The sequence below is a fragment of the Maylandia zebra genome, linkage group LG17, assembly GCF_041146795.1.
Source record: "Maylandia zebra isolate NMK-2024a linkage group LG17, Mzebra_GT3a, whole genome shotgun sequence".
Lineage (NCBI taxonomy): Eukaryota > Metazoa > Chordata > Actinopteri > Cichliformes > Cichlidae > Maylandia > Maylandia zebra.
In genome coordinates, this window is record NC_135183.1 from 12,148,093 (window position 1) to 12,162,429 (window position 14,337).

At 41.6% G+C, this 14,337-nt stretch overlaps 2 protein-coding genes across 6 annotated transcripts; both read right to left on the reverse strand.

Moving 5' to 3' along the window:
• Positions 1 to 417: 417 nt before the first annotated feature.
• LOC106676364 (leukocyte elastase inhibitor) lies at positions 418 to 5,701 on the reverse strand. Of its 4 annotated transcripts, none has more exons than XM_023154974.3 (7): positions 5,610 to 5,701; positions 3,140 to 3,323; positions 2,471 to 2,608; positions 2,270 to 2,387; positions 2,028 to 2,170; positions 1,727 to 1,894; positions 418 to 898 (listed from the first exon to the last, which is right to left on the reverse strand). In XM_023154974.3, exons 2-7 carry the CDS (start codon positions 3,305 to 3,307, stop codon positions 488 to 490), a joined length of 1,146 nt encoding a protein of 381 aa, XP_023010742.3. In that variant the 5' UTR covers positions 3,308 to 3,323; positions 5,610 to 5,701; the 3' UTR covers positions 418 to 487. The 4 variants fall into 4 exon arrangements, with proteins under 4 accessions (XP_023010742.3, XP_076731630.1, XP_076731628.1 ...); XM_076875515.1 differs by having other exon boundaries at positions 5,605 to 5,636; XM_076875513.1 differs by having other exon boundaries at positions 5,594 to 5,616.
• Positions 5,702 to 10,851: 5,150 nt separating this feature from the next.
• Positions 10,852 to 13,904, reverse strand: LOC101472627 (leukocyte elastase inhibitor-like). 2 transcript variants are annotated; one of them, XM_024805667.2, is made up of 7 exons: positions 13,796 to 13,904; positions 13,350 to 13,533; positions 12,466 to 12,603; positions 12,265 to 12,382; positions 12,023 to 12,165; positions 11,722 to 11,889; positions 10,852 to 11,588 (listed from the first exon to the last, which is right to left on the reverse strand). In XM_024805667.2, exons 2-7 carry the CDS (start codon positions 13,515 to 13,517, stop codon positions 11,178 to 11,180), a joined length of 1,146 nt encoding a protein of 381 aa, XP_024661435.2. In that variant the 5' UTR covers positions 13,518 to 13,533; positions 13,796 to 13,904; the 3' UTR covers positions 10,852 to 11,177. The 2 variants fall into 2 exon arrangements, with proteins under 2 accessions (XP_024661435.2, XP_023010744.3); XM_023154976.3 differs by having other exon boundaries at positions 13,672 to 13,904.
• Positions 13,905 to 14,337: the final 433 nt, after the last annotated feature.

Here is a 14,337-nt window from a genome sequence, read left to right on the forward strand (position 1 = left end):
TAAAGTGTAAACAACTGCAATGAGGTCACCATATTTTATTCTTAGTGAAACGAAAAACATACGAGATGTGTTAACTGAGAAAAATTGATTTAATTTTAAGCAAAAAGGGCCTTTTAAATATGATGGCAACATGTCTCAAAGCTGGCACAGAGTCGTGTTTGCCACTTTGTAGCATTCCCTCTTCTTTTAACAACAGTCTGTAAACATGTGATGAGAGCAGCTGTGAGATTTGTCTGATATTGGAATCTGGCTACTCATAATAGCTGCACAACACAGTATCCATGTTCTCAAAGCTGCTAGATCTCGTGCTTGTACAAATACCATCTATTTAAAACAAACAAAACCCCAACACCCCACCCCCATTTTTTTAAAATGAAAAATAAAGTTTTATAATTAGCAAAACATCACAACACTCCATTTACTTCATTTCAGAGATTTTTTTAATTTTCATTTATGTTGCAACATCATCTTCCTCTGCTGCTTCTGTCTACTCAGGAGATGAGAATCTGCCAAAGAACAGGATGGACTTGGTCTCATTATATCTGATGAAGAAGAGGAAGGGGTGATCTGCTGTGAAGTGTGTGTCCGGTATAAAACTCTCCAGCTTGATCACAGCACCTGTGGCTGCAGTGGCCTCTGTGCCCTCCTCGTTCACCTCCACAAAAGCCTTGTGGGCCATCGTAGACAGGAAGAGCCCAGGTTCACCGTTCATGCCAGACAGGTCAGCCCTTCCTGCACAGAACACGTTCTTCATACCCAGTTTAGCCAGAGGTTCATTCAGCTCGTAGTCTTCCTCCAGCTTGAACTTTGGCAGGTGAAGGAGAACTTCTGAATCAACTTCCATGTTTTTCCTGTCGGTCCATTCATTCAGCCTCTCCTGTGTTAGCTCCTTCTCCAGCTGGAACACAGTTAATACATTTTGTCATATTTCTTTTGCTCATATTTAAATTCATTTTATCCATGAAATCAGAAGCAGTCTGTTAAATGATCAAATTTAAGTAAACAGAAGCGAAGCATTTGTGTAAATGACCTAATTTGGCCAGACATAATTTGGTAATGTTGACATGTATATTTATATAGGCCAATTTCCTTCAGGATCAATAAAGTTTTACTGAATTGAATTGTTTTGGAACTACTTTGGTTTTATTTTGAAACAGGAAACTAGCGCAAAACACAAGATGAAGGTTTGTTAATAACGTGGGTTTTACAATATGGCCTTACGAAGACAGATCATCATTTTGTCTGTATTAATTAATACCCGGCTGACAGTGGCACGAGTTTTGATAATGTTACTTTTAATGTAATAGGTTATGTGCAATCAAGATGTTGTTTAGAGTTTTTGTAAGCTATTAAAGTAAGAGCAAAGCGGTTGAACTGAAGCAATGTCATAAGAGAATTTTAGTTTCTAGTGAAAGGACTTACCACCCTTTGATTATGTAGGATTGAGAGGTGAAAAATATGCATAAGATTGATGATATAAAGTGTAAATTTGAAGTTCATGTTATAGTTAGTGTGCAGGAGAAATGAGTGTTTCCTTAATATTTTAATTTTATGGTATTAATATGTTGGGTTTTTGACAGCATCTTTACCAAATGTTTCAGTGAACCACACCTCTAATAAAAATTCTGTGAAGCATCAGTATAAGAGACCATCATTCAATCAGGGATGGTACAAGAAGAGGTTTTCGTGGCTTTTCCTCACAGGAACTTGTTTCTAGGCTGTGTACCTTCAGCAGAGGGCCTGAGCCGTCTGAGGACTCCTTAGGCAGCAGAATGAACATGCTGAGCTCCTCACCCACATAGGGCAGCTCTAGGATCTGCAAATCATGGTCAGCAATGTAGTTGTAGGGAAGCTTCTTCCTCTGGTGCATCATCTGGACTGGTACGGTCTCATTCTGACACACAGGAAATCCAGGCGACCAGATCATGTTATCATAAAGCTTCTGATGGTGTTTACCTTAAACATTTTACAGTTTCCTGTATTCAGACTTTGTGTCCAGAATTTGTAACCTTCAGTTAAATTTCTACCTGTCTGATTTCAAAGGGCATCTCTTTGGTGTTTGCCTCTTTAAACGGGTTCCTCCAGTTGCCCTTGAAGTAGACAGCATTGACCAGAGCCAGTCTGGTATCTTTGTTGACTGTTCCTGGCTTCAGAAGGTCTTTTATCTTATCTGAAAGGAAATACAGAAACAACAATATTTCATTATAATCCACAGAGGATGCTAAAATGATTCCCTGCTGTTCAGGCTGTGGAAGATGCACATTCTCACTTTCTGTCTGCTGCTCGACCCAGCTGTTGATCGCTGCTCTGCACGCCTCTGGATCTCCGATGAAGTCAACAGTTATCGGGTCTGCCAGGTAGTTCCTATGTGTGACGTCAATGAAGTCCTGCAGAGAGCAGACATCAGTTTATTAATCCAGTCTTTGTAATGAAGAACTTTATGAAGAGAATCATTGATGTGGACACTCACTGGGAGGAAGTGGGCAATGTTTTCTCCATAAAGACGGTTGGCTAGTTTCAGGATGTAGGATGCAGATGGTGAGTTGATGTCAGCGTTCAGTTTCTGGAAGTTTGCATGGACGCCTTCACCTGAGCTGAATGAGAGGGCCTGTGTGGCATTGAAGACAAAGACTGAAAGGATGTGACACTGAGCCTGAGCGACCCTAATGTAACAATTTATGGTCCAAAGGCAGGAACTGGACAACTTTATTCTTTCAGCATCAGGTTTAATAATAACCCTTAACATACTGTCAGTCTCACTGAACATCATGCTCTCACTCACTACACTGTTTGTAGGTTTTATGGACTCTGATGCCATTTATAAACACAAATTGCTGATGTCAGACTGGGAACATCAGTGTTTTGGCCACATAAACAAACCTTTTCAAACACGTAACAAAACCCCAAAAGTTGAATTCTGTCCAATCATAAACCTACTGAAAAGAAAGTTTATAAGACAGCACTAGTCTCACAAGGTGTGAATTTTTTCTGAAAATATAAATATATATAAAAAGCAAAATAAAAAACAAAAATCAGAACAAAAAGCAGTCAGCCACATCTGACAAGACATTTAAAGTTTCACAGGCATGCTGGCTGATTAACTGATGGTGGTGCATGGAACAAGTGACAGTGAGCTGACCTGAGTAATCTGAGCTGCAGTGTCTCCTTTGGCTCCCTCGTAGACCGTGGCCAGGGCTGCGCCGATGCTCAGAGGAGAGACAAAGATGTTTCCAGCAGGGTTTGTCTGGCTCAGAGTGCGGAACAGCTCCAAGGCAAAGGCTGTGTTTGAGCTGCTGACGGCGGACATGGCTGATGTTGTTTTCCTGTAACATGCAAACAACAGTTTAAACTGCAACAACATTACATATCGGAAACAACAGAAGACTTTATATTAAAGCAATGAGGGGGAAAAAACAAAACACAACACACTTCAGGAAGTAACACCAGCACTGCTGGGAGAATATAGAAAATCACCCCAATCATCTGCCAGCTGTGCATTTATTTTAACAACCTGAGCTGTTTTCACAAAGCTGATTTCTGTGACCAAACTCAAAGATAAGAGAACGATAAGTGAAACTCGTAGACACATAAAACGAGGATGAGCACAGGAATGAGGAAAGCGTGTAAATAAGGTTGGTGGAATAAAGAAATGCGGTCCTACGGAAGACGATCAGGGCTTTAAAAACAAGAAGAAAAAAGTGGGGACTTTAATCTCAGAATTCTGTAAGAAAGCTCGTCCCCACTTCTTTCTGTTTCCAGTGGAATCCTCTTCTGGTGATGGCTTATTTTACAGAGAACAGCATGACTAGATCTCGTGTGTAAACCTGAACTCGATCGATCGCCTCTGACGGGAATGGCTGATGGGAATGTTTCAGAGAATGAAGTTCCTGTAATGCAGCTCATCGGTTATTCATTTAGTTCCTACGAGACATGGAGCCTGTTCTAAATAGCACATTTTACAGTCTGGCTCTAATCTCGGACTGTAAGTTGAACTCACAGAACAAAGTGCCTCCTCTCCGATCTGATTATTATTCTCCAAACCAACGGCCGCGGAAGGCTAAACATGGGGATACTGACGACATGCAACAACAACGCAGGAAATGCACTTCTGAGCTACTGTTCTCTTTATTCAACCATTATACTATTCAAACCACACATCAGTAGGGGAGACCGGGGATAGTTGTAACGTGGGTCAGTTGTAACACTTCCAGTTTCTCCAATCAGGGCTAAGTTTCAAATGATGTGACTCATCCTGTGCATGCCCAATTCAGTTCTGCTATCACATGTGAAAAATCAGCACATTTTGTCAAACACAGACAATTTAACATGAAAAAAAGTAATTTGTATGCCAAAAAGTAAGTTTTTCTACTTTATTTCAATGTTTAATAGCATTATCTGCTTTGCAGTTAAACTCATCAAACTTAAATTATGTTATTTGTATGTCTATGGGGATATATTCTGTGCAAGTCTTTAGAGCTAGTGTTTTAGCCGTTGGCTGTAATGTTAGCTAGTTCATGGCTATAGGAGTCTGGGTCAGTTGTAACAGCAACAGTCTGGGTCAGTTGTAACAGCAACAGTCTGGGTCAGTTGTAACAGCAACAGTCTGGGTCAGTTGTAACAATAATGCAGATGTTGCAACTTACCACACTATTACTTTAACTGATATTGAACAAGTTGGGGCAACGACATCAGCAGAGAGAGGTTCACTGGTCGCTTTTGTATATGCGGTTAATGCCATTGGCAACACAATTCCTCCACTGTTTGTGTTCCCACACATACATTATGCAGACCACTGTGTCAGAGATGGACCAGTAGGAAGTACTGGTAGTGGAAATAAATCAGGATGGATGCAAGAAACAGATTTCCTCATCTTTCTGAAGCACTCTGCAAACCACACCAAGGTAAGCCATGATAAAAAAAAAATAATGGGATTGCGATGCTGGTGAACAACTACATTTTTTCAGCTTCATTGTTATGTTTAAAATTGGTGCAAGAGTTGTAGGTTATAATGCCCACTGAGCCAATGAGGCCAAACTCAAGGAAGACCAACCAAAATTAATGAAATATTCAGTTGCAGGAAATTCCATAATTTGTCTTTTTTGGGGGGGTTGGAATATGTTCAAAAGCTAGATTTCTGCATTCTGACACACACACACACACACACACACTCTTTGTCAGTACCCTTATTTCATTGTGTTAGATTTCACCCCAGGATATGTTACAACTAACCCAGACTATGGGGTTAATTGTAACATTTCACTCTTTGTGTTTGAGGCCATACCTTGCAATGGGTAATTGTGCTGCAGAGAAAATAGCTGCACTATTTAATAGCCGACACATGTAAATACTTTGCATTACATTTTGAATCCACTACCTTAAACGAGCTCCAATTTACAGACAGAAATGTCAAAAATGTTACAACTATCCCCGGTCTCCCCTACATGGGACCCAATATAAAACAAATGCACAGACTCCACAAAGAAAGATGACTGGCACTCTCAAAGCTTTACACCAATTATTATGCCAAATTGCGATATCCACCCGCAGAATCAAACACACTGCGCATTCAGTTGCGGTCAACAGAAAGTTTTACCCCATGCTCACCATACCTCTCTGCTCATCAAACAGCAGGTGCGCTGAACAGGTGAGTGCAACAACATTTATTGCCCAATACACACCCATGAGTCACGCCCCACGACCGTGCACCAATGCAGTGTGTGCATTTTAAACCAACCCTCTTAACCCCAAAAAGGAAAAACTCACATAGGGGAGACCGGGGATAGTTGTAACATTTTTGACATTTCTGTCTGTAAATTGGAGCTCGTTTAAGGTGTGGTTTGCAAAGTGCTTCAGAAAGATGAGGAAATCTGTTTCTTGCATCCATCCTGATTTATTTCCACTACCAGTACTTCCTACTGGTCCATCTCTGACACAGTGGTCTGCATAATGTATGTGTGGGAACACAAACAGTGGAGGAATTGTGTTGCCAATGGCATTAACCACATATACAAAAGCGACCAGTGAACCTCTCTCTGCTGATGTCGTTTCCCCAACTTGTTCAATATCAGTTAAAGTAATAGTGTGGTAAGTTGCAACATCTGCATTATTGTTACAACTGACCCAGACTGTTGCTGTTACAACTGACCCAGACTCCTATAGCCATGAACTAGCTAACATTACAGCCAACGGCTAAAACACTAGCTCTAAAGACTTACACAGAATATATCCCCATAGACATACAAATAACATAATTTAAGTTTGATGAGTTTAACTGCAAAGCAGATAATGCTATTAGAAATTGAAATAAAGTAGAAAAACTTACTTTTTGGCATACAAATTACTTTTTTTCATGTTAAACTGTCTGTGTTTGACAAAATGTGCTGATTTTTCACATGTGATAGCAGAACTGAATTGGGCATGCACAGGATGAGTCACATCATTTGAAACTTAGCCCTGATTGGAGAAACTGGAAGTGTTACAACTGACCCACGTTACAACTATCCCCGGTCTCCCCTATTGCTCGTACAACATATGCACATACGTACATTCCTCTATAAAATACTCTTGTGTTCTGGCCGGAAATGTTTCCTCATTGCTAACTGCTGTTATTGTTTCTTCGTCTGTTACATCATCCAGGACCTGTATCTCATGATGCCCTCTTGTACCTCTGTTAGCCGGCTAACATCCTTCAAGGCTTTCCTGATTCTGGTATCCAGCTTTCTTCTTCTTCATGATGGGCATTCTTGATCTTCAGGGTGAGTTTGTTTTTCGAGCAATGAATATGTTAAATCTAAAAACAAAAAAACAAACACAAACAAAGAACAACACTAAAATAATTTTTTTTCTTCATTGCTGATAGGAAGCATATTGAAGTGATGGTTATTCTTAAAACTTTTAACTTTAACTGTTACAGATGAAAGTGTCATATATTAAAAAATAACTAAAATCATTCAATAACTGTAAAACAGCCAAAAGTTCTCCTTTCCATGAAAGAACAGCGGCACACACAGCTGCATACAGTGTGGGAGTGATGGAGGTTTTAGAGTGTCAGCAGATGGCGATAGAGAGCTTGTGAGAGGGCCCGGCCTCTCTGTGGAACCGTAATCTTTTTGGCCTCACAGTATTGTGTAGAAGTGAAACTTTTTGCAACCATAAGTAATGCTAACTGCTGCCCATTAAAAAGAATGCAGGTTTAAGGACATTGCAGTGCACTGGCTTTTCATTTCAGACCTCTGTATCCATGTCCATATTTTATCATGACTTAGTTCCAGCAAATACTTTATTGCCAGTTTGAGGTAATTAATGTGAGTCCGTTTCTTTCAACGGCAAAAACGACTTTACTTTTTTTTTTTTTTTTTTTTTTACATATTTGTGTCTCCCATGAGGAGTCAACTATTTAGTGCAGTGCCCATTGAAATTGATCATAAGACCAAAGTCATAATTTCCATTTTGTTGAGATGCCCTGCTCTCTCTATCAAAATTCCTCTCCTGATATTGCTGCACCTTTACCTCTCTCAGTGCACATGGATCTATTATCATATACAAACTGATTACCAGTTCTGTCTCTCCTTCATCTGCAGCTGATTCTTCTCATGTCAAGGCTGTATGTATAAAGCTTCTATCAGAATGTTAAAGTGGTGTGCTGTATGTTGCTGTCTACAGCCTGAGGAACATAAAAATAACAGCGGCTCCTTGTTGCTCATTTGGAATGCATAGTCCTTCCTGCTTGACTCATTGGAAAGTTTTCCAGTGTATTATCTAGACTGCACTGAGGATAATTACGGGGGAATAAACACAGAGGCGTTTGCCATTTTCTGGACTTGAACGCAGTCTGAGAGAGAGAAACTTTATTGACAGCCACTGATATATACACATGTACATCACTTGCCAAACACAATGCATGTTATAGGCTGTTTCCATTTTCCTTTATATACTCTGCATTCATTCAAACATTGAGCCTGTGTGTTGGCAATGCTATACAATTATGTGTTTTAATTGAGAGCATATTTGTTTTAAATGAATGTCAACACTGTCATCCCTAAGATGTGATTTTTTAGAGAAAAAAAAAGTTTGGAAATTCTCAGAGTTGTGTATTCTTGTGAACTTGCTTTATGTGGCCTTGGTGTTTCAGGTATTTTCATGCTCGGTTTACCCAAAGCAAATGCAATGGTCAGTCACTCTTTTAGCACCAATTAGTGATCAATTTAAATATGACTGCAATATTTTTCTAGCAAACCCGCACTCAACATAAGTCAGCTCAATACTGGCATCAATAGGCCAGTATGTTAACGAGCTCGCATTTTCAGCCTGGTCATTCCACAAGCTTCCCTTCATCCCACTCAGGTTGCGGCAGCTTCACGTTAATATAGAAGCATTTAGTGAAATGACTGCATTGTCTTACTGAGAGACTTCAACTCTCATGTGGGAAACTACAGTGAGACTTCCAGGGGCATGATTGGGAGGAACCGTCAGGGGCCGGCAGTCTTCCGTGGCCTACCTGCCCGTTGTGTCCATGTGCGCTGTTTTTGTTTGTGTCGTCGAAGCGACCTCTCAACCCAGAAGTGTTCCGGTGCTGGAGGTAGCTGCACCTGAGCTTCAGTCAATGCTGGATCATTGAGTTAACCCTCATCAGTATGGCCGTGATTGATAGTGTTTAGAACCTCGTGTCACGATGGGGTACGCTGGTGTGTTTATGGAGCGGACCTAAAATCAGACGAACAGTAACGAAAAGGGAATGGCTGCAATCACAGCATTGTAAGATGGTGAAAGATGTACCCTTAGGCCCCCTCCTCGATTCAGAGATGGTCTTTCCCTTTTCACCCAAATGGTCTCCTTGACTCCACGCTTAAACCAGCGTTCTTCCCTTTGCAGCCATTCCCCAACTGTCTGTGAATGGTACTCATGGCCATTGATCAGCGGTCCTTGATCAATGAGCTTTGATCAGTGGTTTTTGATCAATGTTCATGAGAATTTTCATACTAATGATCTAGAAACTGACCTCCCAGGCCATTGTTCATTCAGTGGTGCTAGTTTCAGTCATTATGCAAATGTACTGTTTATAAGATTGGGGAAACCTGCAGTCAGCTGAGACTGAGGAAGTCACTTGAAAGAGCGATGAAATGTTTCTCCCACTGAAAACGCTACGTTCAGATGAACAGAATCAACTTTTTGGGATTTACTTACCTGGATGATTGAGCGTGCATCAAGACGTTCCTTTTGATTTGGTTTAATAATATGCTGCAGCAGAGAGAGCACTCTGGTTAAACGCCAAAGGCAGCGCACAAGGCAGCGCCCGTCTGAAGATGGGCGCTGCCTTGTGCGCTGCCTTGTATGCAAAGTGACAAAACATACAGACAAAGACATTCCACAACACTTACACATTGCCACATCACATGGGCCTATACCTTTAGCTTATCCTCCCTGAGAGAGTTATGACCTTGTTTTTTACTTAACCGTCACCTAAAGATTAACTTCCTGAAGCCTCCTCCTTCCATGAGTAAAGGAGAAGGAGTTCCACTATCTGTCTAATCCCCACAACGCCTGGATGTCTCTAACTTACTCACAATGACCTAACTGTGTTTGTGTAATAAAGCATAAAACACATATGTGATGCTATCATATATGTATATAACTACATGACACAAAAAGTGATATTACTATTACTAAAGTGAAACATTTGATCATAATAAAATAAAGAAATTTGTATCACACCCACCTCCTCAGTCATGGTGGTTATCATGATTGCCACTGAAATAGTTTATCAGCATTCGGGTTTTTAGGTTTTTCATTTCAAAATTATGTCAATGTGTGTTGTGCAATTTCAGATTTCTGCTGAGGGGGCTCAGGGACTTATTTGCTGGACCTAGATGCCCGAGGCTCTTTCATAACCACGACACTGCTTCAGCGACAGGCAGGATTCATATGTTTGCATCATCCTTGCACACTACTGTGTCACTGTTTCCTGATAGGGAGGTACATTTAGCATTGCTTTCATATCCTCCTGAGAACCAGCTTATTCATTTATTTCCTGTGCAATGGACATTTGTTTTTAGTCTGTCTTTTGACTCATTTGAGATATCTTACTATGTCCTGATCTACTAAATAGAAGCCATCCTGGGCTTCCCATTGATATCTGATGTGTTTGGGTGGGTGACAAAAAAAAGTTCAATGGAAAGATTCTTTTGTACTCGGTTCTGAGGATGATATATCCACATGAGTCATTGTATGGAAGTTCATTCAATCCACCATATTGAGCCTTTTATATTAAAATCCATTGTGTAATCTCTCCTGCTGATTTTCTGCAAAGTGTAACTTCATAAGTCTATACAGGTTTTGCTTTGTGTAGCCACATGTGGAGTTTCTGTGCATGTTAATGATTAAATGCTGCACATCTTTCTTTGCTCACTGTCCATTAAATGTTGTCTGCGTCACCTGCTTGGCTGTCTGAATCCCACATGTCACATGTATTCAGTCTTGGCTGTCACTGTCACTTGTTACTGTCGTTACTGCAGTCCAATCATCTTCTTGCCTGCCTTCTCTGAACCATCAGCCTTTGTGCCGCATGGTTTAAATCTGTGCTCTCCATCATTTTCATGGATTGTATTTGCAGGGCTTCTCCTTCATCTACATAATCTGGACTGGACAGGTGACTAATGATGTCATGTATATCTGTAGTGTGTGCTACAGCCCTGCAGGCCTGAGCACCATTTGAGAAATGTTGATACTGAACAGCGTAAGCAGTGGAGTTAATCAGATATCAGTAAAGTCTGTGATGCTCTGTGTTTAATGTATAACCCCAATTTCAAAAAATGTTGACATACTATGTAAAATGTAAAAAAAAAAAGTCTGCAATGATTTTCCCACATTTTATTCTCCGCAAAACACAGAAAACACATCAGATGTGTAAACTGAGAAAAACTGATAATTTTGAGTAACGAGCATCATGACTGTCTCAAAAAAGTTGGTACAAAGCGTTTGCCACTGTGTAGCATTCCCTCGTCTTTTAACAATTCTGTAAACATGTGAAAAAAGCAGCTGCTAGATGCTTTTTGTGATATTGTTACTGCTCATTTTTCATTGTGGCTGTAATACCTGCAGTATGCAATTTAGCGTCATCATGGTGTAACATAAAAGGCCTTCTCTGACAAATATGCTGCTGTAATAACTGCTGCTTCTGTCTACTGAGGAGATGAGAATCTGCCAAAGAACAGGATGGACTTGGTCTTATTGTGTCTGATGAAGAAGAGGAAGGGGTGATCTGCTGTGAAGTGTGTGTCCGGTATATAACAACAAGCGCTGATCATAGCACCTGTGGCTGCAGCGGCCTCTGTGCCCTCCTCGTTCACCTCCACAAAGGCCTTGTGGGCCACCGTAGACAGGAAGAGCGCCCCTTCACCGTTCATGCCAGACAGGTCAGCCCTTCCTGCACAGAACACGTTCTTCATACCCAGTTTAGCCAGAGGATCATTCAGCTCGTAGTCTTCCTCCAGCTTGAACTTTGGCAGGTGAAGGACAACCTCTGAATGGGTGCTCATGTTTTTCCTGTCGGTCCATTCATTCAGCCTCTCCTGTGTTAGCTCCTTCTCCAGCTGGAATACAGTTAATACATTTTGTCATATTTCTTTTGCTCATATTTAAATTCATTTTATACACGAAATCAGAAGCGGTCTGTTAAATGATCAAATTTAATGAAGTAAGTAAGCATGTTTCTAGGCTGTGTACCTTCAGCAGAGGGCCTGAGCCGTCTGAGGACTCCTTAGGCAGCAGAATGAACATGCTGAGCTCCTCACCCACATAGGGCAGCTCCAGGATCTGCAAATCATGGTCAGCAATGTAGTTGTAGGGAAGCTTCTTCCTCTGGTGCATCATCTGGACTGGTACGGTCTCATTCTGACACACAGGAAATCCAGGCGACCAGATCATGTTATCATAAAGCTTCTGATGGTGTTTACCTTAAACATTTTACAGTTTCCTGTATTCAGACTTTGAGTCCAGATTTTGTAACCTTCAGTTAAATTTCTACCTGTTTGATTTTAAAGGGCATCTCTTTGGTGTTTGCCTCTTTAAACGGGTTCTTCCAGTTGCCCTTGAAGTAGACAGCATTGACCAGAGCCAGTCTGGTATCTTTGTTGACTGTTCCTGGCTTCAGAAGATCTTTTATCTTATCTGACAGGAAATACAGAAACAACAATATTTCATTATAATCCACAGAGGATGCTAAAATGATTCCCTGCTGTTCAGGCTGTGGAAGATGCACATTCTCACTTTCTGTCTGCTGCTCGACCCAGCTGTTGATCTCTGCTCTGCACGCCTCTGGAGCTCCGATGAAGTCCACAGTCTTCAGGTCTGCCTGGTAGTACTTCTGTGTGGCTTCAAGGAAGTCCTGCAGAGAGCAGACATCTGTTTATTAATCCAGTCTTTGTAATGAAGAACTTTATGAAGAGAATCATTGATGTGGACACTCACTGGGAGGAAGTGGGCAATGTTTTCTCCATAAAGACGGTTGGCTAGTTTCAGGATGTAGGATCCAGATGGTGAGTTGATGTCAGCGTTCAGTTTCTGGAAGTCTGCATGGACGCCTTCACCTGAGCTGAATGAGAGGGCCTGTGTGGCATTGAAGACAAAGACTGAAAGGATGTGACACTGAGCCTGAGCGACCCTAATGTAACAATTTATGGTCCAAAGGTAGAAACTGGACAACTTTATTCTTTCAGCATCAGGTTTAATAATGGTAAATGGCCTGTATTTATATAGCGCTTTACTAGTCCCTAAGGACCCCAAAGCGCTTTACATATCCAGTCATCCACCCATTCACGCACACATTCACACACTGGTGATGGCAAGCTACATTGTAGCCACAGCCACCCTGGGGCGCACTGACAGACACTGGCGCCACCGGGCCCTCTGACCACCACCAGTAGGCAACGGGTGAAGTGTCTTGCCCAAGGACACAACAACCAAGACTGTCCAAGCCGGGGCTCGAACCGGCAACCTTCCGATTACAAGGCGAACTCCCAACTCTTGAGCCACGATCGCCCCGTAATAACCTTTAACATACTGTCAGTCTCACTGAACATCATGCTCTCAGTAACTATACTGCTTGTGCGTTTTATGGACTTTCATGCCATTTATATAACATTCTAGCTTCATATGTTATTTACATGATGGTATATTGTTAGAACAATGAATTTTTGACGTTATAACGTGATATAGTTCGATTTTTCTTTTGCCTGGGTGGCAGCTCAACGCTTCCGTAACTGCTTTTAAAATACAACGAGGGCTTGAAGTTGCAATCATGCTGGCTGATCAACTGACAGCGCGGTGCAACTAACAAGTGACAGTGAGCTGACCTGAGCCATCTGAGCTGCAGTGTCTCCTTTAGCTCCCAGGTAGACCATGGCCAGGGCTGAGCTGATGCTCAGAGGAGAGACAAAGATGTTTCCAGCAGGGTTTGTCTGGCTCAGAGTGCGGAACAGCTCCAAGGCAAAGGCTGTGTTTGAGCTGCTGACGGCGGACATGGCTGATGGTGTTTTCCTGTAACATGCAAACAACCGTTTAAGCTGCTACAGCATTACCTACTGGAAACACAACAGAAGACTTTATATTAAAGCAACGAGAAAAAGTGACTTTTTCAGGAGAGCGCATACAGACAGAAACCACCGCCCAACTCACGGAAGCTAAGACACCGGACACGGCGCAGCCCGTTTCAGAAACTTGTCAACAGCGACTCGTTTATCTGAACTACAAGCTACTTTATTCCCACACACATAAAACGAAGACAAATCCAGCAGAATACCCGATTTACAGGGTGAGATATTAGTCTAACTGCAGTTCTTTGCTGGGTGTAAATAAAGTTGGAGGATTGAAGAAGGACGATCCTACGGAAGAGGAAAGGGCTTCGGAGCGTGATGTCACGAGAGGGGGCGTGGCCAAGTTTTGGTTTGCAGGTAAACAGAAACAAATGATCCCTGTTGTCTTTGCTTAATGATTGGATTTGGTCCTGACAATCCACATTGCTGGAATCGTATCTTTCAACATGTGTGTGGGTCGATTTGAATGATCCAGATGTAAGTGCAGCCACTCAGCCTCTACTGCAGATGTGTCACAAATTAATCTTGTAGTAAACTATGGCACTTGGCCACAGGTGGCAGTAGTGGACTGACCTCCATTTGAGACTGCTCCAGCTGCTATGTGATAGTCAGTAGATCTGCTACAAATTGCAGATCATATGGAAGTTTTGGAAATAAATCATGAATATTCCTTGCTTAGCATTAAAAGTAAACATTTCTAGCTCTCCCCCACACTCAAAAACAGATGCCAAACCTACTGACACACCTG